The 21,040-nt window shown below is 30.9% G+C and overlaps 1 protein-coding gene across 1 annotated transcript in view; it reads right to left on the minus strand.

The window, feature by feature from the left end:
* LOC136987426 (uncharacterized) overlaps nt 1–21,040 on the minus strand; it is a 77,512-nt gene that overhangs the window by 21,442 nt on the left and 35,030 nt on the right. The window contains exons 17-25 of the mRNA XM_067285161.1: nt 20,776–20,964; nt 20,083–20,304; nt 13,717–13,805; nt 13,416–13,627; nt 9,812–10,014; nt 9,479–9,737; nt 4,141–4,341; nt 3,750–4,030; nt 160–521 (exon numbers count right to left, since the gene is read on the minus strand). Of these exons, the coding sequence (XP_067141262.1) occupies nt 160–521; nt 3,750–4,030; nt 4,141–4,341; nt 9,479–9,737; nt 9,812–10,014; nt 13,416–13,627; nt 13,717–13,805; nt 20,083–20,304; nt 20,776–20,964 (2,018 nt within the window). The remainder of the gene's footprint in view (nt 1–159; nt 522–3,749; nt 4,031–4,140; nt 4,342–9,478; nt 9,738–9,811; nt 10,015–13,415; nt 13,628–13,716; nt 13,806–20,082; nt 20,305–20,775; nt 20,965–21,040) is intronic.

Genomic DNA, 21,040 nt, shown 5'->3' on the forward strand with positions numbered 1-21,040 from the left:
CAAGCAAGTTTCTTGGATTATTTGAAATTTCGTTTACCTGAACCATCAAGTTCACGTTCAGATAATTAAGTTTCCACCAAATCTTATTTCATTTATGTGTAGTGTAAATGCAACTTTAGTTTTAAAAATTTATTTTAAAATAATGACTACATTACTTACGACGAGTTTTAGAATTAAGCATATCCCATTCAGGTGAATTAGTATTTATGTTAATTTCCAAATTATATGCTTTAGTTCTTGGTTTACATTCTAATAGAATTGTAGAATCAAAATTGTAAAATGAAGACTGGAAATCATGCTTCAGATCTATATATTCACACTTTTCCTTTTCACCCCATAGAAGGTTAAGATTATAGTCAGTTTTCTTCTCATTACCACGATAAATAGCATCATTATGCATTACTAAAGTTTTAACCCAGTCATGCTTAGAACCTGTCACTGTTTTAATTTCTCTTCGCATATTAGCTAATGTATTAACTCCTGTAAGTGATAATTCAGATCCTACAGGTCTCTGGTGGCCACTTTAATAAAAAAAAAATATTAAATTAAAAAGTTAATGCAAATATTAGGAAAAAATATTATATTTAAATTTTAAAATACAGAATATAACAGTTATCATAATAACTTAAATTTTTATAAATTATTCATGAAACAACATAAAAGAATTGTAATTATTATCTTTTATAAAATATAAAAAATATTTTTCAATAAAAAGATAATTCCTTATTCTTTAAATTTAATCTTAAAGATAAATTACATGATTAATCCAGTGATTTAGATATAAGGCTAGCTATACTATAGAATTTGACTTTTGATTATATTCTATAACTTAAAGAGAAATAATTCTTCAGAATTTTTTACCTTCAGTATAAAATTAAATATCATATCTTATATACAATGTAATTCAGATTCTTTCTCATAATATTAATATTTCTAAATCTGCAATATTAATTGTAAATTGTAACATTTAAGACAACTAATGTTTATATTTCAGTATTTATATTTATCAAATATATTTGGATTGTGACAATCTGATAAATTTCAAGTTAAAATATTTATTTAACCTTCTAACACACTGAGTTGAAATATAAAACTTCTTACTTGAAACCAATTAACTGGAGCAAAATTCGTTTTTAATGTGCTAATGTTTTCGATGCTCTCAGATTGAACAGAACTGGGTGGATAAGATGAATTCAAGGATTAAGCATTTTGCCAATTCAAGGCTTGCCATCAGACTCGGTATGAAAGACATAATAATGGACGCCTCCGACATCCCAAAACTAATTGCCTTTGCTAAGACTCATAGGGCAGCAGATGCACCCCATAGTAGACAAAGCTAGAGCACCTACATGCAAATTAGAGAAGTACATACACAGCATACTTGCCATTCACTTAGAAGGTTATCAGTACACGATATCTAACCTGGTACAGCTGTTGGAATAACTTAAGCTAATTGCTCCCCTATGTACGCAACTGTGATGGACTTCAGATCCTTGTACCCATCAATAAAACTTCCACCATGTTTTTGCATGATTATGGACTTTCTATTTGAATAAATAGGAGATAGAACAATGCACCAAGATATATTGGAGCTGGCCCACTTGGCATGCTATAATTTGGCATTCCAATTTAAAGGGAAGATGTACGCTCAAGGTAGAGGTGTTCCTATGGGTAGTCCACTATCCGGGGACCTCTGCGAATTGGTGGTGGAATGTTGGAAAGCAGAACCCTACCTAATTTCCTCCCAAATATTATCCACTATAGGAGATACAACAATGACATAATCATCTTTTGGAAGATGAAGCTGGATCTGAAAGACTTTATACATGCAATGAACAACAATCCCTATGGTCTTTTGGTTGAGATTGAGCAACATAGCCAGAACAGGGTTCACTTTTTGGATATAGACATAGTTTTTGAAGGATCAAACATACAAACAGCAGTGTATAGAAAATCAACAGCAATCACAACGTACATTTCAATAGGATCATGTGATCCCTTTTCTTATAAAGTAGCGGCTTTCAGAACATTAGTCATGAGAGCATACACACATTCTTCCACAACACAGGCATTAATGCAGGAAATAAATAACATAGAAAGGATAGCAGAGGAGTGTGGGTACACCAACCTTGTGCATAAGTTAAGTGAAAACTACAAGCGTAAGAGGATGGTAATGTCTGATCTAGAAGAAAGATATAATAAGAAAAATGTAGATGACAAGTTGACAGTCCAAGTCACATATAACCTGATTCCAAAAACAATATATACCACCATTTCAAAGAAATGGGAAATCAAAGTAGCATACAGGAGATGTCAGACCATTTATGGCCTGCTAAGGAATGGAAAAGACTGTCCAAACCAAAATAGATTACCGGGCGTCTACAAAGTCACTATAATGGATGGCAGGTTTGGTAGAGAAATGGTGTATATGGGTGCAACCAAGAGGTCTTTAGAGGTACAATTGAAAGAACATAAATTGGACAGTCTGGTCAGATTTTATTGCTACGCAAAATCATTATATGGGATGAATATACAATGGCCCATAGGAAATCACTCAAAGCACTAGATAGAATATTACAGGATTTTCGGAAAAATACAAGACTAATGGGAGGAATTTTATTGCTACTATCAGGAGATTTTCAACAGACATTACTGGTAATTCCAAAATCAACACTGGCTGATGAAATAAATGCATGTTTAAAGCAATTAATGTTTTGGAATCGTGTTGAAAAGTTATCATTAACAGAAAATATGTCTGCAATAATTACAGGAGATCTGAGAGCACAAGCATTGCTGAAAATCTTTTGAAAATTGGAAATGGTGCCTATCCCCTTGATCCACACACTGGTAAACTTATTTTAACAGAACAATTGTGCAACACAGTAGATACAGAAGAACAACTTATTGAAAAAGTGTATCCGTGTATAGAAAGAAACTATCTGGATAAAACATGGTTGTATGAGCAAGCAATTTTACCTACAAAGAATAATGTAGTGCAACAAATAAATGAAAAGATACAAAATATGCTACTGGGGGAACAGAACTATCCAACAGAATTTTTAAATTCATTAAATCCACCTGGTGTGCCTTCGCATATATTGAAGCTAAAAATTGGATCGCCAGTTATACTATTACAAAATTTTAATTCACCAAAATTATGCAATGGCACAAGATTATGCATAAAACAGCTACTTGACAATATTATTGAGGCAGTAATCCTAACCAGCAAAGAAAAAGGAAACTTTGTTTTCATACCAAGAATCCCATTAATTTCAAATGATTTGCCATTATGTTTTAAACAATTACAATTTCCAGTGAGACTAGCTTATAGTATGACTATCAATAAGGCACAAGGTCAAACATTCCCAATATTGCGGAGTTAATTTGATAGAATTCGTTTCTCACATGGTCAGCTTTATGTTGCTTTTTCATGTGTCGGACAAGCAGAAAATCTATTTGTGTATGCACCATACAACAAAACATCAAATGTAGTGTATAAGATTGTATTTTAATAAAATTATTTAGTATATATAAGATATTTGTGTATACTTAGTATCTAAGATATTTATGTACAAAAAAGAAAAAAAATTAAAAAGTTTAAAAAAAAAAGAAAAGTCTTTTAACACATCTTTTATATAAAAAAAAACTATATTACATATAAATATATGAACAAAAAAAACCCAGCAAAGAGGGTACTTGCAGCTAGTTATATATATATATATATATATATATATTACTTATTTACTTACAATTTAAAAATGTCAAATGAGCGTGGTTTATCTTCATACACCCTTAATAAATGGCCTTTTACAGTTATTGATTCTTCTTTATTTTCATTTGGAAACTTTAAGGAAGCATCTATGACTGTTTCAACTCCTGGATAACGTTGATCTTTATTTCTGATGTAATCAGTTTCACGCAATTTTTGTGGTAATAACTGATTTTCTACATGTTTATGCTTCATATGTCCTTTATATTTTATCTGTACTTCTTCTAAATCGAAATTATCCAATTGAATTGGTTCACCAACCTAAATAGTTATTATTAAAGAGGAACATTACTTTATGTCTTCATATAATCAATAAAATTTTTTTGTACTTATTCATTATTTAATAAAGAATAAATAAATGTAGTACTTACATATGATTTTCCTTCTTCAGTTTTTGGAACCATTCTATATCTAGTATACACAGCTGAAGAAGAACTTTCTGAATCACTAATTTCTCTTTCTGCTCGAATATCCCAAGAATATCTTGGAATTACAAGTTTAAATTCATGTGCACGTTTCCAGGTTCCTCTAGCATTGAATTCTGATCGGTGATAAGATCCATTGATGAATGACTACATCAAAACAAAAGTTGCATTATCTGAAGTAATTTTAACAATACATTATAATATATTTTTAAAAAATTTTTGCATAAGTTTTAAATAATTTCACTTTAAATTATTTTAAAACAAACTTATTCTAAAGATTTAATTTTTTATAAACACAAAATCAAATTACAGAAGCATTTCATTGTTGAAATTTTAATCATTTGAAATAATCCTAATAGCAAAGAAAACTCATAAATACGAGGGTCATTCTAAAAGAAAAGAATGTTTTGGTCTGACAAGATGCACAGTTCTTCCACCACAACCTAATGCCATGTCATGGTCCTTTCCATTTTTACGTGCCAATCTGATGCTAACAGTGAGCCGCAATAATTGTTTACTGTTTATAGTGTGACTTTGAAATGTGTGACAACAAATTAAAGATCTCGCCGAGCGTGAAGTTCATAGTGTAATACAGTAGAACATTGATTATTTGAATGTCGATCAACCAAGATCAACCAAAATGTCAATTAACCAAAAGCTTTCCAGTTGGACTGTGTCAGGACGTGTGTCGTGCTGAATCGAACACTTTTGATACTAGACTAACTTCTAAAGTATAATTTTTTTTGTTTTTATATTTTTTAATATATTTATTTTGTTTGTACAAAACAAAGAAATAATTTTTAATGATACAATAGCCATGATTATTATTATAAAAATTTTTGTTAGGCTTAACATCAATGAAAATTCAACGCAAAGTGACATGCAATAGAGAAAACTTTCAATGTGGGATATATTAATATACTATTATTGGGATATACTAATATACTAATTACATGGGATATACTAATATACTATATTAATAATGTATTTTTTCGTACATAATTGGTTATCCGAAAAATCGATTTTCCGAACAACCCCAGTGCCCAATTGGTTTGGATAATCAATGTTCTACTGTATGCTTTTTGAATGTGAAAAAAGTCTGCCCTATTGAAATTTACAGACAGATAACCGATGGTAATGTGATGAATGATGCTTCAGTTCGAAAATGGCGAATCATGTTTAATGGCAGGTGAATGAATATTCATGACAAAGAATGCTCAGGCTGGCCTTCAGTTGTGACTGACGAACTGAAATCAAGGATTGAGGAAAAAATTCAACAGGATAGATGTTTTACTATTGATAGACTCAGCTCATTCTTTCCTGAAATTTCAAGAACAGCTCTTTATGGCATTGTTAGTGGTGATTTGGGCTACAGAAAAGTGTGTGCCAGGTGGGTTTCTCGAGTTTCGACAGATGAACACAAACAAAATTGGATGAGAGCTGCACTGACTTTTCTCAGTCAGTACAACAAGGATGGCAAGGAGTTTTTGAACCACATTGTTACAGGTGATGAGACCTGGATTTCGCATAAAACTCCAGAAACAAAGCACCAGTCAATGGAATGGCATCATTCCAGATCCCTACCAAGACCAAACCTAAAAGCCAAACAAATTCCGAGCACCAAAAAGGTTATGGCTACAGTGTTTTGGGATCAAAAGAGCATCCTACTCGTCGACTACATGCCTAGAGGGGAGACCATAAATGCAGCGGGCTATTGTCAGACCCTTCACCAACTACGCTGCGCCATTCAAAACAAACAGAAGGGATCATTGTCCAGAGGCATTGTGCTTCTTCAGGATAACACACGTCTGTATGCTGCTGCATTGATAAAGAACTTGCTTCAGCAGTTTAAGTGGGAGTTTTTTGAACATCCTCCTTATAGCCTGGACTTGGTTCTGAGTGATTACCATCTTTTCTCAAAATTGAAGGACTTTTTGGCTGGGAATCACTATGGAAGTGACAATGAACTGAAAGAAGCCATTAATGGCTGGTTCAAGAACTTGGTGGTAACTGAGTGTGCAGAAGGCATAGAAAAGCTGGTGATACATTATGACAAATGTTTAAATTTGTATGGTGACTACGTAAAAAAATAGCTAAGGTATCATATCTGTTGTAAAATAAATTTTGTTTCATTATCTTAAATAAAAATATCTAGAGAAACAAACATTCTTTACTTTTAGAATGACCTTCGTACATTTATAATGAATTATAAATACTAAATTATTCAGCATTGATTTTAATTCAGAATATTGAATTATTTCAATGAGTAATTCAGTATTGAGATTTGCAGACTTTTCAACAATACTTTTAATGTATTGTACAAATTTTATTTTGATTTTTGACTGCAATACTGAAAATGATTTGATGTGAGAAAGCGACTACACAATTCTCCTCTATCTTTTAAAAGTACAATACAATCTTGGTAATCTGGCCATTTGCTAGTTTGAAAACATTCAGTAATTCAACACTAGTTGACTCATGAGAGTTAATGGCATTGTTGCCAAACTCACTAACTAAAGGGAATTATACAAGCTTCCCTCATGTTGACATACAAGTTTCCCATTAGTTAAAACTGCAGTTCCCACTAAATTTGAACATCTTCCTTCTAAATATGGCATAATGCACTCCTCAAAAGTGAAATCACAACACCACAAAAGAATGTGCATAGTCTGCTGATTGAACATGATGCCTGGCATGACACTCAACAAAAAGGGCTGACATGTAGCATTTCTCAGGATACTGCCAAACCATCCACAGCTGTCATTCCTCCACAGACAGAAGCAGGATTCATCCATAAACAATACCTGATGCCATTCAGTGGTCAAGTTGTGATGATGATGACATAATGCCAGGCATGCAGTCCTATGCTAAGAAGTTAATGGCACTCCCATTGTTATTTATTTATTTAGTGTAGGGCTACATATCTAGTTAGTAAAAAGAGCAGAAAGCAAAAAGAACACAAATTACAAATGTAAATCTAAGTCAAAAACATAGTTCAGAGCACTTTCAGTCACAATGAGGAAGTCACTCAGTTTTCCCGGATAAGATCTTATTGGACAATCTTCCAAAATGTGATGTATAGTCTGTCTTTCAGCACCACAATCACACTGTGGGGATGCAACTTTTCCTCATTTAAAAAGATTGTCTCTGCATATCCCATGTTTTGTCTGATTCTATTCAACATGCTCCAAAAATTTCTGGATAATTCAAAACCAGGTGCTTGCTTTATAATACAAGGGAGTTGTTAACTTTCCAAGAGAGACATCGGCCCATAGCCTTTTCCAAGTTTCAGTAAGGTTGAAATTGCTGGAATTCAAGGACTTAGCTCTTAAGAGAGGGGATGTCTCAATTTAAGTTGATTTATGTTGAGGTCATTGATATCCTGATGAATTGGAAGTTGTGGATTGCACAATATTTTCCTACATTCCATGAGCAGAGTGTCATCCCTTCAGAGTACTGGTGGGGGGATATGACTCAAAATAGGTAACCAATCAATAGGAGTAGATTTAATAGTATCTGTTATGATGCACAGGATATTATTTAATTGGGTGTCTAGTTTTTCAATATGAGCACTGTTCATCCATACTGGTGCACAGTATTCCGCTGCAAAGAAAACTAAGCCAAGAGCAGAGATCTGTAAGGTAGATGCTGAAGAGCCCCATGTAGTTCCACATAACTTTTGGAGAATGTTGTTTTTGGTATTGACCTTGGCAGGAAGATTCATCAGATGTGTTTTAAACAACAGAGTCCTGTCCAAAGTGACACTAAGATATTTCAACTCCCATTGCTGGTTGCCGTGCATGCAGTCTGACTTCATGCAACCTGTTGCGAATGATTTGGGTGGATACAGATTCACTCATTGACAGCAACAGGACTTGTTCATCATGGGCTGTTCAGCAAATCTGCAAGTCTGTGTGTTCTGTCGTGTGCCAGTGCAACCCACTCCATCTTCAGTGTGTTTGCAGATGTTCCTGCATCCATTGTGTCACACATCACTAGTACTCATGTTGTGACTAACATGTGTGGCAACTACATACATTGACAAACTGAGGTTATACAGCTTTAAGACACAGTCTTGTACCCTAGCCATTAGCTGTGGTATTCAGCTTGCTGTTGCCTCTGAGGCATTTTCTGTTTTTTCAAAAGTTTGACTACTGTGAACTATCGCTGATAGCATTTATGATCCAAGCTGGCTGCTAGTTTTTCTAGTCGAAAACTAGATATCACATGACCCAATGTATACACAAACTTAATCATTTGCATATCTCTGTCACCTCTACCAGTCCTGCAATTTTCATGTGGCTATGTGCATGCCTTAATGGTGTTACGATTTCACTTTTAAGGAGTGTATTAAAGAATGTCAGGTTTTTCATCTTTGGCTGCTCAAAAAAATTCAACCTCTTATAATAAAATACTGTGTAAATGTAAAAATCAGTACCCCAAAATCAGTACCTCAAAAGTACTGTACCTTTCACTAAATTTCCCACAGTTACTTCAATTTCCCACTGAACTTAACTTGCAACATGTTTACTTACAACAGCAGCACATTTGAATGTTTTGATCAGTAGTCCAACTTGTGTTTGTGACTCTACACTGACAAATTCATTTATGTGCCATTAAATTCATCTTACTTCCAATAATTGAGCAATCTCCTTAATCCAATACTGTTTCAATACCAGATATGTCAGATTACAAAGATTGTACTGTAATTATTTAAAAATGATGAAATTTATAGTTAAAAAACATTCTATATGAAAACCTTATATATAATATTAAAAATATTTTATATATCATAATATTATGTAAATATACACAATTTGTCAATCTTATACTTAGTTTTGTCTATAATTATAATCTTTCATATTCTCATTACTGTTACTGAAGAAGTCAAAATTGTTTGTTTCAGTACTAAGTTTAGTCAGTTTTGAGTAAAAATTTCTAAGTATTTCATTCATTAATCTAATATGTATGAATGGTATCTACTATATATAATTAATTATATTACTTAACATATCCACTGACACAATAGGAGAAACAAGTCACAATGTGATCAACATTTTCAAAGATAAATTTATCTTTCACACAAAAGAATATAAAATAATTTTAAAATTATTATTTAAATTAAAATTCTTAATATAACTGTAATGAAATCCATACTTAAAACAAATTGTTACTATTCAGTTGTAAGAATATTAAAATTTTTAACAAGATAATAAATATATTATATACTTATTTAAAGTTAAATTTAAAATAATTTAAGTACATTAAAATTACATTAACTTACCAAAAATTTACCACTTGGTTTTTCTAGAACAGTAGCATTAGCCTGAAGATGAAGATTTTCAGGTGTTTTCATTTTATGAGTCACTATTTCAACAGATCTCTTAGGAGAGCTAAGTCTCCCAATTGAATGGCGATGGAAACGGTCTGACTCTCCCTTTTCTATTTCCAATTCTCCTTCAAAATGTAGCCAAGCTTTTTTATCTGTTTCCCACATTGAATCTGGAAGATATTTAGCTGGCCACTTCCATCCATCTGCTAAGCTAATTAATGACCAAAGTACTATTTTAAATTCTTTTATAATTTAAATATATTTAAAAATATATAAAATTATTACTTCTCGTATGTTAAAAGAGCTTCAGCCTTCTTTACACCATGATGAGTAAACAGTTTAGAGTTCCATCTATAAATATTATAAGGAGTTTCAAAATCAAGTGTTCTTTCTCGTGTGCTAGCTGAAAATTCTTTACTTTTTGCAGAACGTTTATGATGTCCTTTGTGTCTTTCATGAATAGGTTTTGATTCTGTTTGTTCATTTACCTAAATATATAATTTTAAAATATATCCTTTAAATAATAATCAAAAATGTAGCCAAATGTTATAATGATCTATCTTACCTTGTTTATTAAAATAATAATAAATAATTTTTATTGTAAATTCATAAATGATGCTCATTTATTATCAAAATCAGATATCAAATAAAAATTTGCATATAAATTCTTACATATCTATATGGTTAAAATGCAAATTTATAATATTGATATTTTTAATTATGATTCACAAAACTTGGCACCATAATTAAACAAGTATCAATCATACTGCTTTTTAAGCTTATAAAACTTAATTTTATTTTAAAAACATTGTTATCTTTATTACATTACTTTATAACTATTCTTAACTGAAGATGGCTCAATGGTTCAAAATGAGTCAAAAATGTTTTTAAAATAAATATTAAGATTGGTAACCTTAAAAAGCAGTATGGTCAATATTTCATATTTATAAAATATAAAAAATATAAATACGACGTTGCAAAGTTAGGACTTTGCCTTTTGTCTTTCCTTCTGCCATATTTATTAAATGTAATAATGCCAGCCATGTTTCTTGTGATTAAGTTTTACTTTCATATCTATAATTTATTTATAAAGAAAATATAAAAATGCTATCCAATTTTCTATTTGAATTACAGTAGAGCATCGTTTATCCGAAAGCTGATCAACCAAAACGTCAGTTAACCGAAAGCATTCCAGTCGGACTGTGTCGTGCTGAATCAAACATTTTTGATACTAGATTAACTTCCAAAATATAATTTTTTTGATTTTATATTTTTCAATATATTTATTTTGTTTGTACAAAATAAAGAAATGATTTTTAACAATACAATAACCACAATTATTATTTTAAAAAATTTACGTTATGCTTAAAATTGATGAAAATTCAATGTGAAGCAACACAATGGAGAAAAATTTCAACATGAGATTGGTTAATATATTTTTTCATACATAATCAGTTATTTGAAAAATAAGTTATCCGAACAACACCAGTCCCCAATTGATTCAGATAAACAATGCTCTACTGTATTATAAAAATATCTAAATTTAGACTTGATGGTTATATAAATCTTATAAAATAGAAATAATTTATCTGCTACATACAACTATCACTTTAAATCTTCATTATGAAAATATCTCTAGATGCAATATCCAAGTTCATATTTCTCTTCTCTTAATTCTGATTATTTTTTAATGTAGTAAAATTTTTTCAAAATGCCTACAGATTTTAATCTCAACGTTTGACAATGTCAGATTTTAAATTTAATGTCAAACACTGATATTAAAATCTGTAGATAAAATGCTATTGGTGTAGATTTATAAAATCTATATTTCTGTCAAAGACAATTAAATGTCATTTTTTTAAGAAGAAATAAAATCCTAACATAATACAAAACAGAAAACAATTAATATAGTGTTTGAAAAGATTTTGTAAAGTATAACATTTGAATTTTACTACATTTATACAAGATTTATTTTAATGTTTGTAATTCACAATTGAATCTTCAATTTTTTAAAATCTTTTAAATTCTGCTTTATTTAAGAATATAATGTTTAGGAAGATGCATTAGTAAGTGCATGTCTTTTGAATCATCTTCAGAGAGATAATTTTGCAAAAGTGGCATTTTAAATTTATAATTTCAGATCCCAAATTTTAGAATCTATTGGAAAACCTGTATATTGAGAAGTGTGCCTTTACATCATTTTCAGTTGAAATGTCATTAATACTGTGGTTGGTATGCCTGTGCCTTAGCTGGGCACTAAGAGGGCCTCTTTTTGCAAGCCCATTATGGGTTCGGCCAGGCCCACAATGGGGCGACCGGGTGGTGAGGGACGGGGCCCGACATATCCGGATGGATCACCACCCGAAAAATTCCTGGGGATTTTTCGATCCGTTGGGATTCGAACCCGGTCCCCAGAGCGATAGGCTGCCACCTTGACCGCTTGGCCATCCGGTCTCAGTTGAAATGTCATTAATACTGTGGTTGGTATGCCTGTGCCTTACATCTTTTCCTACCCCACTTTTGCCATGTGGTGGATTCGACTCAGTGGCATGCTCCTAGGTTAAACATCGGGGTTGGGGTTATGTGTGTAAAACAGGGTGTGTAACTGGGGGGTGAAGAGATTTATTGGAGGGTGTGTCTCAGGGAGAAGACAAGGATGGAAGTGGAGAGAAGAGGAAAAATTGGAGGAGAAGCAGAGTGGTGTGTGAAAGTGCATGGTAAATTAGTCGGGAAGCCGGAAAGTAAAGACTGTGCAACCAGGTCAGTGTGAAGATTTTGAATTTCAAACTGTTTCTGTCCGGTGTGAAGTAAAGGAAGAGGTACACTTCAAACTCATTTGTCAGTACCTTTTATGTCTGCGTGTTACAGGAATTCTGTAGCAGTATATTTGTTGGGAGAATTGTGTGTTAATGTTATTCAGTAGATTGGATTGTTGGGCTCCGTACATTCCTGTGAGTTTCCCTGGAAGTAATGTATGTTCTCAGGAAAATTAAAGGATTATCTTGACAAAGACAACTATCCAAAGTTGTCTTTGTCTAGACCCTACTGAGGTTAGTGGTTTCCCTTTCTAAGCATCTGCTCTATCAAGCACACTTGTTATCAATTTGTCCCATTGAAGAAATCACTAAAGTTCTCCATGTCAACTCGTTTGTACTTTTTATACTCCCACATACCTTTTTGGACAGAATAACAGTGCTCCTTGATACTAGAGACTCAGCTGTTGTTCCAATGTAGATCCATTTCTTGTTGAATCTGTTGTCAATAATGGGGATAGAATACACCCCAGTGAATGTTGCCTGTTAATAAGATCTTTGGCATTTCTAACACCCAATTAAGAACTGGACCAATCTGAAACATCTGAAGAAATTTAAAATTTCTTCAGATGTTTCAGATTGGTCAAAGCCACTTTTCAGAATTCTGCAATAAATTACAGAGATTCCAAGACATTCTCTAAAGCATGGAGACCCATCTTTAAAGTACATCTATACTTTAAGACAGATCTTTAAAAAAGTATTTGTTTTACCTCATTGTGACTTCAGCACTTTCCACCAATAAAATAATTAACCCATTTTGTTTAAAAATGTTCAAATTTTCACATATATGTTTTACTGCTTTTTAACCTGATGATGATGTTTTAAAATCATCAAAAATGTTTGCTTTTTATTTTTATTTAGTAAATTATATTATTTGATAGATATTACCGGGATCATTTCATTATTTTGGATAATTTTTAAAATCATAAACTGTGCTGCAACAGATATAGTCATAAAGTTATTTTTTCTACAGTAAAGCCTGTGGATAAGAAAATACTTTGTATTTCCTTTAACTACATTTTAAACTATAAACATCAATATATAAAATAGTTCATTTAAAAATAAAAGTAACTCACATTGTAATTCATTTCATATTTTTTATCAGCATGACACTGTATTAGCCAATAATGTTTTACTCCAGTTTCTACATGATCATCATTGTGAATTTTTGTACGATATGCAGTAAGAGCAAAATCTGGAAAGTCTTTATGAGTTACTCCAAGCTTGTATTCTTTAGTTTCAACATTTACTTTTAGATCAACATTATATTCTCTTGTATATTTTGAACCTAAAATTTATTTAAAATTTCATTGATTATATAATTTAAATAGTGAATTATCTAATATTTTTATAAATAAAAGGAATTTTGAAAATAACCTGGAGCACTATTTTTCAGTTTAATTTCAAATGAACCTTTTTCATTGTTCCGAGGAGTACTTATTTGTAGTGTACCATATTTTAATTCACTGAAAAATAAAAAGTTTTTTGTTAAATCAATTATGTCTGACATTTTTTTTATTTTCATTAATTAGTTTTATATTTAGTTTACATAAATTAGATAGAAACTAATTATATATTTTTTAATTTGAAGACAATTACTTTAATATAAAGACACTTATAATGTCAAAACTGAAATAAAAATATGTAGAAATTTGACAAATATCTGATATGTATTTTATGACTGCATTGTTGATATGTAAAACTATTAGAATATGCAGTAGCTAGCAAAAATCTAGTTAAACCTACACTTTCATCATGGATTGTATTGAAAAACAAATTATGAACACTTAACTTATGATAAAATCAGATTTTCAAATTAGAAATATTTTACATTAATACTTAGTTAAACTGCAAATTGTCTTAATCTAAAACATTTCTTCAATTAAAAGTTGTACAAAATAATGGATTATGATCTATGTTATGCAAATGCCTGTGAATCATATAAAGCTAGGATTATCTGGCTGATGCTAACTTGTGCACTTTCATAAAATTACTTCAGAAGTCTGATGTCTTTAAAGAAAAATAGTCTATCTAAAGTAAGTAACAATCTATTCATTTTGAACTTTATCTATATAAACTGGATTATGACTCCTGACTGTTCCTACTGGTTCACATCAAATGACGTATTATGTTCAGAATTCTCATATGTATGAGTCTTCCACAAGTACAATCCACAAGTAGAAGAAATTTGTGGAATTTCTATGCTGTTTCTCATGCATTTCTTTGTTGTTTTCCCATAAACATTATCATTTCACAGTTACTGTTCTTTAGTAAAAGGCATTGCCACAGTGCTCAACCAATTAGTCAGATTGCATGATGATGGCTCTTTAATAGAGATGTTGAAAATGTATGATGCTACATGGTTTGTCAGAATCAAATATTTTAATTTGCACATTGTTCTTACACTAGAAAATTTGCATATTGCCACAGAACTATAGTGCAATTTACACATCTTTGTTGTGAATAAATAAATTTATTTTAATTTAACTATTAATTTATTTTATTGTAAACACTGTAGTGGAACTAATGCAGCATATGCATATACTCGTACAATGCTGGAAAAATCCTTTTGCACCTGGAAAATGTTAAAGTGAACATCTTGTATAATAACTGTAAAATTTTAGTCTGTTTTAAATACAGAAAATAGCTGTTTTCTGATAAAATGGGATAGTTATTGAATTATATTGTCAAACTGAATTTCACTTACACACATACCCCAAACTAGTGTGTGTGTATGTGTGAAGTCAACTAGAACATAAATAAAGGATAGATAGATTACTTATAATCCTAAAAATATTATACTAAAGAAAAATTGAAAGTATTATGTAAAAAAAAAAAAAAACATTGAAGACAGAGATACAGAGAGAATTTGAACAGGATTTCAACAAAAGAACATAATTCTTTTATTCAAGTTCTATTAAGAGCAGTTAATATATTTCACAGAACTTGATAAAATTTTAAAATTACAAACAATACACAACCTTACTTCAGTCCAGTAACGAGATTTTAATGCAAGAAACAAGTTTGTTTTATGCACTAAAATCTTGTTACTGGATCAAACTAAGATTGTTTGTTGTTGTAATGTTCTATTTTCATAATTTCATAATAATAAGATCAAGTTCTATTTTCGTAATTTTTGTTTTTATAGTCATACTTAATGAACAGAAATATGTATTAGGAAAAAGATTAGAACTTTTACATAAGAAAACTTTCAAATATAAAAAAGGAATGAAATTAACTTTAGAAAACACAAAAAAACTACTGAGGTGAAGTAGTCAACTTTCAACTTACACTGGTTGGACTAACTGACTTTTCTTTTTTTTTTTGCACAAAATTTAGAAAAACTTAACTGGTAAATGTTGAGTCTATTTTATATAAAGAAAATTTAAATCTATCAAATTAAAATAAAATTCAAATTCAAATAATGGCAAAACTAATAGTCAAAACTAAAATAATTTCTTTAATATGAAGAATACTATTGTCTTTTAAACTAGCACTTATTAATTTTTTTCTTTTTTCTTTCTTTTGTTCCTATATTCTGTTCATATTGTAAAGTTGACACTAGCTTATATGATTAAATTAATTTATGCAACATAATATAAAAAATACCAACTTAAGTGTTAATTCAATTTAAATTCAAAAGCGGATCAGCTTAGTTCACTTTCCAAAACAAGCTTAAGTCAGTTTGACATCATAACTGTCTTATATTCAAAAATATAGCAGAGGTTACTAATAGAATATATCTTGAATAAAAAGAAACTGATTGAAAAATTGGTCTGAGAAAGAAATTTTAAATATTTTAAAAGAAAAGATTGATAATTTATAATGAACTAGGTATAATATAATCATTTATGAATCAATGGCTCAAGAAACCTGGGCAAAAATAAAATAAGTTGCTTTAAAATTTTGTAGTGAAAACAAATAATTATCTTTGTTTTCAGCAATGTAATTTAATTTAATCCTGTTTAAATATTAATTCTAGTTACAAGTTTCAAGTGTGAATAGGGTGTAACAAACAGCTAATGAATATATTTGAAATCAAACGTACTGTACAACACCTTTAACATATCCAGTAGGAAGTCTTTAATAGCTTAAAAACGTTTTCGGCTGCGTTAATCAGCCTTCGTCAGTTAAACGAATACTAATAACGAATGAAATTCGAAATTACAAAAAACGGCGTTCGAATTTACAAAAAACCGCGACTGCACATAGACAGGTCTATGCTACAAACAGAATAAAAGAAGAAATTAATAAACGGCAATAAATACAAGAATATGATGAGACCGTAGTAGGTTCCCTCTCTTTCCCGTGCCAAAGCGTAACGTTATTCGACAAGTGACTTCCAGGCAGATGATAGGCCATCCGCATCTCGGTGGTTGATGCAAAGTGTAGATAACTGCGCTTTATGTATCTCTATTTTTTCCATGTATTTGACAGCCTGCCTGGATCGAGTGGCTCTTATGATGGAGGCCTTATCCCAGTGCACCGTTATATCATTTGCTAGACAACATGATATAACGGTGCACTGGGATAAGGCCTCCATCATAAGAGCCACTCGATCCAGGCAGGCTGTCAAATACATGGAAAAAATAGAGATACATAAAACGCAGTTATCTACACTTTGCATCAACCACCGAGATGCGGATGGCCTATCATCTGCCTGGAAGTCACTTGTCGAATAACGTTACGCTTTGGCACGGGAAAGAGAGGGAACCTACTACGGTCTCATCATATTCTTGTATTTATTGCCGTTTATTAATTTCTTCTTTTATTCTGTTTGTAGCATAGACCCGTCTATGTGCAGTCGCGGTTTTTTGTAAATTCGAACGCCATTTTTTGTAATTTTCGAATTTCATTCGTTATTAGTATTCGTTTAACTGACGAAGGCTGATTAACGCAGCCGAAAACATTTTTAAGCTATTAAAGACTTCCTACTGGATATGTTAAAGGTGTTGTACGTTTGATTCCAGTTCCAGTAAACGTTTCTCATTTTTTTAAATATATTTGAAGCAGTAATGCAACAAATAAGTTTGTAGAGCACTCCTATTGGGAATGGTATATGAACTGTATTTTCTTTAATATGCAGTAGATAGCAGTGAAAATGTTGTAATAATACTGTACATTTTACATCAAAATATTATATTACCAAATGAAAACAAAACTGATGTAAAATAAACAAACTATTAAAAATAAGTTTTTAAGATTGCATTGGAATTTTATGATTAAAAAAAAACCACTAAGTTGCCCAAAATGCCATTAATCAAATAAAAAGAGATGGTGTGAATGAAGTCACTCCATACTTCCTATTTTTATTAGCAAAACTTCATGTAACCAGGATTATTCAAGTTGGATAAGACAATGAAAAATTGTTCATTGAACAAGTGAGGAAAAGTCAAAATACTTTGACCTAAAAGATCCATTGTGCACTTTCATAAAATTACTTCAGAAGTCTGATGTCTTTAAAGAAAAATAGTAGGTCTCTAAAAGAAATCTGGGAGATGTCACAAAGGCTCAAAAAGCAAGAACTCAAATGAATATGTCTACCCAAGCAAAGTTCTGCATACTCACAAAGGAGATGTGAACATCTCCTTAGCAGAGTTTCAATCAGCACAAACATTTATGAAAGTGGCCAAAACCAGTCACAATATCAATCGAAAACTAAACATAAATTTTGCCAAAAGCTGGAAAATCCATAGTTGTAACAAACAGGCTAAGCAGAAATGCCTTACTTTACTTTAGACCAGTGATGGCAAACCTTTTTGAGAAGAGGATCAAATTATGTTCATTAATTCTTTTAGTACTAGCTCATGGGTCATTAAGTGGTGTCAATTGGAAAGGGGAGGGGAGGTGGTTAAAAACTACTTTTTTTTTTGCACATACCCTAATGCCTGTATTGGGACTTTAGACTGGTTTTTTTTTATTAATTTGACATTAGATATATATACTTTATTTTTTAAATATTTTTGATTGTCTGTTCTCTCTTTTAAGATATAAAAAATAAGTTTATAAAAATAAACAGATGGGTCATTTAAAAAGCCTGCGTGGGTCAGTGTCTGACTCGTGGGTCATAGGTTTGCCACCACTGCTTTAGACCATGAGTTATTCTCAATGGCTTTGAATGACCAGAAACAGTCCAGTCTTTAACAGCTCCAGAAAAAATTACTTGAAGAAATATTAATAGTTGGTTCAAGCCTAACAATATGGTAGGAAGTTCCTTGCTTGGCAAACAGATTTGCATACTTTCATTGTCAGCTATTCTCTCATGCTTTGGCATACATAAGAGAAATATTCTATTGCAGATAGCTAGTTCAGTAAGACAAAAACAAGCAACATTCCCAGACTGCTGAAGTAAACTGACAATAATCAAGTGCCTTCAAGGCAGGCTGACTGTCAGAAGCAATTTAGAAAGTCTTATTAAAAAGATATCTACAGATAGCAGTGCAAATACTAAATTATAGTTCTGTTAGCTATTATTTGGTGTGTTTGCACCATTTTAACAAAGCTAAGTAACTATGTAAATAAACTGACTAATAATCAAATTTTGATGATGATAAGCTAAAAAATTTTCAATATGATAAATACGTAATATTGTTTTAAAATTTAATTTATTGTTATAATTATATATTAATATACAGTTGAGTTCGCATAAGTCGTCATAGGTATAACTCAACATCGTCGGTTAAGTAGTCAGTTTTCTGTGGTCCTGGCCAACTTACATAGGCATTAATGTTAAAAAACTGGTTTACTTGACACCGTTTAAACTCATCACCACTGATAAGTCGACATACTTTTGCTGTCCCACACTAATTTAGACGTCCGATAAGTCGACTTCCCTCCTGAAAAAAATGAGTCCACACCACACTGTGTGGTGTAAACTCATTTTTTTCAGGAGGGGAGTTGACTTATTTATTAATATGTATATATTAATAAAAAAGATTATGTCTTAAGATTTTATGTATTTTTATATACAAAATAATAACAGATAAACGAAAAGAAAATATACAATCTATATCAACATCACAGCAGAATGTGATTTTGCATTTTCTCACATCAAGCGTTATTTGTAGCACCTGTTTCACATTTCTGTTAGAAATGAGTGTCTGAAAACTAACAATGCTTATGCTGAAAGAAAAATACAAACTTGTTTCTGAATTTGAATGTAAGAAAACTTTGCAAGCTGAATTTGAAAAACAAAAAAACTTTCCAAAAACAATATTGGTGGGAATCCTGAAGAAAAAAGAGGAAATTAAGAAACTTTTTCTTGGATCTTCGTTGTGGCTGTCTCGAAAATGCCAGAGAAAGTCGCTGTACAAAAATGTCGAAGATGCTCTCATATGTTAGCTAAAGCAAATTTGTTCATTGAATCTTCCTGTTTCGGGACCAATACTAAAACAAAAGGTGATGGAAATTGCTGGAGTACTTGGAGTAGAAACCAACTTTAGTGCCAGTGATGATGATCAGAGAGGCACATTGCATTTCTGTATTTTCCTAATTGTAGTATTGTGGTTATTTTTCGACTTTGCTTTAGTCGTCATATTGGATAACTCAACACATTTTCACTTCCCCTTGGGGTGTCGACTTATGCAAAACTCGGCTGTATATGTATATATATATAATTGTGAATTATACCCTTTTATTATAACTTAAAAGATTGTCAAAATTGGCTAAATAACAAAAATCTTTTATCATCATAAATATAGATACTTTTTAACTACTTTTAGCTACTTCATTTTTACAAATTACCTGTCATATTTTTCAAGATAATATTTAGATTCAATTCTGCCAAAAAGGAAAGTTGATGTTTTTAATTCATCTGGAAGATTAGGATAATATTTATAATGGCACAGTTTCACTCCGACTATTTCATTAAAGTTCTTCCCAGTGCATCCATCATTTTCTTTTATCAAATTTTCATCAATAGGAATATCCTCAATTTTATCACCAAATATTTCTTGATTTCTCCGACTATATAGAAAATATATTAAAATTGAAAGTAAATTAGCAATTACAAATTTTGAAAGTTTCTTATAATAAAATTTTTACACAAGACACATTAAATGTATATTAAATATAAATTAACATTACATAAAAATATATTGAGTATATTAATTAAGGGATCAGTGGCATATATAATTAATTAGTTGAAGTTCTAAAATTTGATAATCAGACCTGTAATTATTAAACACAATGTTTGTCTGAAAGAAATCTGAACCATTTTTCTTAGGATTGACTTTAGACTTTATTCATCTCTTTATAATACTTAAGATTTTTACTTACTTCATATAACATGTTATTTATGCCACTGTAAATAATGCAAAATACTAAATTTATTTCTGCTAAACAGTGTTACCTAGTTAATCTAAATATAGTATTTGCTTTTTAATTAATTTCAAAATTAAAAAAGTTTGATTAATTTATTTTAAAAGTTAAACTTACTATAATTCAAAATATTTTTGTTTCTTTTCTGGCGCTTTTGATGTAAGTTCATGAAAATCATGAGCTTCAGAATGGTGAAATTTATGATCAGCATTCCAGGATGCATGTGTTGAGGTATTTCCTCGGAGTCCAATCTTTGTAACAGTTGGGAATTCAAGAATCAACTCATCAATTACAGAATAAGAATTACTGTAACAAATAAATTTATTTTTTAAGTGAAATTTAAAACATTAATAAGCTTTATTATTACAAACTATCCATCCAC

Source organism: Centruroides vittatus, unplaced genomic scaffold (assembly GCF_030686945.1).
Source record: "Centruroides vittatus isolate TY-2023 unplaced genomic scaffold, ASM3068694v2 scaffold_2003, whole genome shotgun sequence".
NCBI lineage: Eukaryota > Metazoa > Arthropoda > Arachnida > Scorpiones > Buthidae > Centruroides > Centruroides vittatus.